The 2157-nt window shown below is 39.8% G+C and overlaps 1 protein-coding gene across 1 annotated transcript; it reads left to right on the plus strand.

The window, feature by feature from the left end:
- Positions 1-476: 476 nt before the first annotated feature.
- LOC143757146 (uncharacterized) lies at positions 477-1855 on the plus strand. The gene is made up of 2 exons (XM_077248097.1): positions 477-585; positions 671-1855. Exons 1-2 carry the CDS (start codon positions 477-479, stop codon positions 1570-1572), a joined length of 1011 nt encoding a protein of 336 aa, XP_077104212.1. The 3' UTR covers positions 1573-1855.
- Positions 1856-2157: the final 302 nt, after the last annotated feature.

Below are 2157 nucleotides of genomic sequence, written 5' to 3' on the forward strand. Positions count from 1 at the left end.
AGATATTTAACAGGATGGTAAAGGATGGATTATTAAACATTCATACCTAACAAAGTCACCATCTTCTTCTCCTCCTCGTTCGTGCTTGGCGCTTTGGTCTGTCTTCCGTTCTGTTGCTCCGCCTCCAAGTGAGCAGGTACGCAAAGATCTAATTTTATGGGGTTTTGCGTTTTACTCAACAATGTTAAGTTGGCCAATCAAACCCTCATTAAGTAAAGTCTACAGTACTATTTTTTTGTAGAAATTACATAGTTAACTTGTGTTAATTTAGTTACTTTAATGTTTTATGTACTGTGAACAAGGGTGGGTGTAGTAAAACTAACAATAGTTAAAGTTCATTTTTTTGAGTGGGCCACGCACCCAGGTAAAAAAAAAAAAACACAACTCAAACAATTTTAATTTAGCCAACAGTTAATAAATAAAAAAGTATGTAAAATGCATGTGCAAATCAGATTATAATCAAATGCAATATTGACATGTTTTGTCAGGGCATCACTCCTGAACCAGTGGATCAGCTTGTAGTGCGCAAGCCGAAAGCCTCTGGTAGGAGCAGTGTGCAGTCTACTATGTATAGAGCATATGGAGGTAATCTCCAAATTCTAATACATCTTCACATTAGATAAGACACACTGATAATTAACACACTGAGGCATGAACATTTTTGTTTAAGGACCTTTGCCTGACAAAGACGTGATTGCTGGAGCAGCATCCCTCATCTCCCTTCGACCACAACCCCTAATAGCTAAAATTATTGATGGAATGTCTACTGTAAGCATGGTGTCCTCTAAATTTGGAGAGGTCCCAAAAGGTTCACTGCTGTCTTACCAGTGTCAAGCTGTGCTGCCAAAGGATGTGCTCATTTATCCACATGCTCCACAATTCCCCCCATTACCTGTCCCACAATACACACTTCCACAATTTCATTTTATCCCTGGTAGCTGGGCTGAACTACTGCATATGCAGAGTCTGGAGGTGACCCCTGAAATATCAGGGATCGTTGAGGAGGGAACAAGGGATCAATCCAAAAGCCCACTCTGCTTCAGCATGCGTCGTCTCCGTCTTACAGCAAGCAAGTTCCATGAAGCTACTCATGTCAGATCAGAGTCCACTGCAAAGACACTAGCTGGCCGGATCATTAAAGGTGCCCCACAGACCAAAGCAATGCGTAGAGGAGTGGAGCTTGAGCCAGAGGTTCTTCGCTGCTATGCTGAGACCTTTGCAGTTAATGTTCTTCCATGCGGTCTCATCATCCACCCCGATGCTCCACATCTCGGTGCCAGTCCAGATGGTAAAGTGGTGGACCCAAACGAAGAACCTCCCTATGGCCTAGTAGAGGTTAAGTGCCCTGATGTGAACGACATTGGAGAGGCATCACACATCAATATTATTGGGGGTCAAGCTAAATTAAAAAGAAAACACACCTACCACTGGCAAGTCCAGGGTCAGCTGATGGTCACTGGCTTAGCTTGGTGTGATTTGGTGACGGATACAAGGAGTGACTTCACCGTGGAGAGAGTATGGAGGGATGATGACCTGATCCAAGAAATCAAGGCTAAAGCTAACGAATTCTAATTTGGTACATAAATCAATGTTTTGCTAGGGCGAAAATAGGCAAGAAAGTGGCCAACCAAAGACGTTTATATTATTCACAGTTATGCATGTTGTATGTTTCTAAGCTTTATGATTAATGTTATTTTACAAATGTTTCCCAAACTCTGATAAACAGACAAACATGCTCTAACACATGCATTTGTACATGCGCAAAATCTGTTGTGATGTGTAACATCACTCACCGTTGTCAGCGTTCTCTAGGTAAACTCCACGCTCCATGTACTCCCTCTCCTCAGCATACAATGAAAACTGTAACATAACTTTAATTCCAAACAAAAGTAATAATATTAGGTTGAATAAACGTATTAATTGTGCAGTTAATCGATCCAAAAAATTAACTAGATTAATTACACGTTTTTTCTAATCGCAATCAAAAAAACTCAAGTTTCTATACGTTTTTACTATATTGTATCATTTAATAATTTTACATTTACCCTCCAGATTAATGTAGAAACAACATAAAATGACTAATTAAAGACATTAATATTTATTATCGAAACACACAGTAGACACTTCAAGTAGACATACTTTGACAAATGTCATGTA

Source organism: Siphateles boraxobius, unplaced genomic scaffold, assembly GCF_051911475.1.
Source record: "Siphateles boraxobius isolate OS27281-9 unplaced genomic scaffold, OSU_SipBor_1 30, whole genome shotgun sequence".
NCBI lineage: Eukaryota > Metazoa > Chordata > Actinopteri > Cypriniformes > Leuciscidae > Siphateles > Siphateles boraxobius.

What these genes read in the sequence shown, in the direction of transcription:
- LOC143757146 (XM_077248097.1), top strand. Translation starts at nt 477, where the DNA reads ATGTTTTGTCAGGGCATCACTCCTGAACCAGTGGATCAGCTTGTAGTG. An exon ending in TATGTATAGAGCATATGGAG is followed by an intron (nt 586 to 670) that starts GTAATCTCCAAA and finishes TTTTTGTTTAAG; the next exon opens with GACCTTTGCCTGACAAAGAC.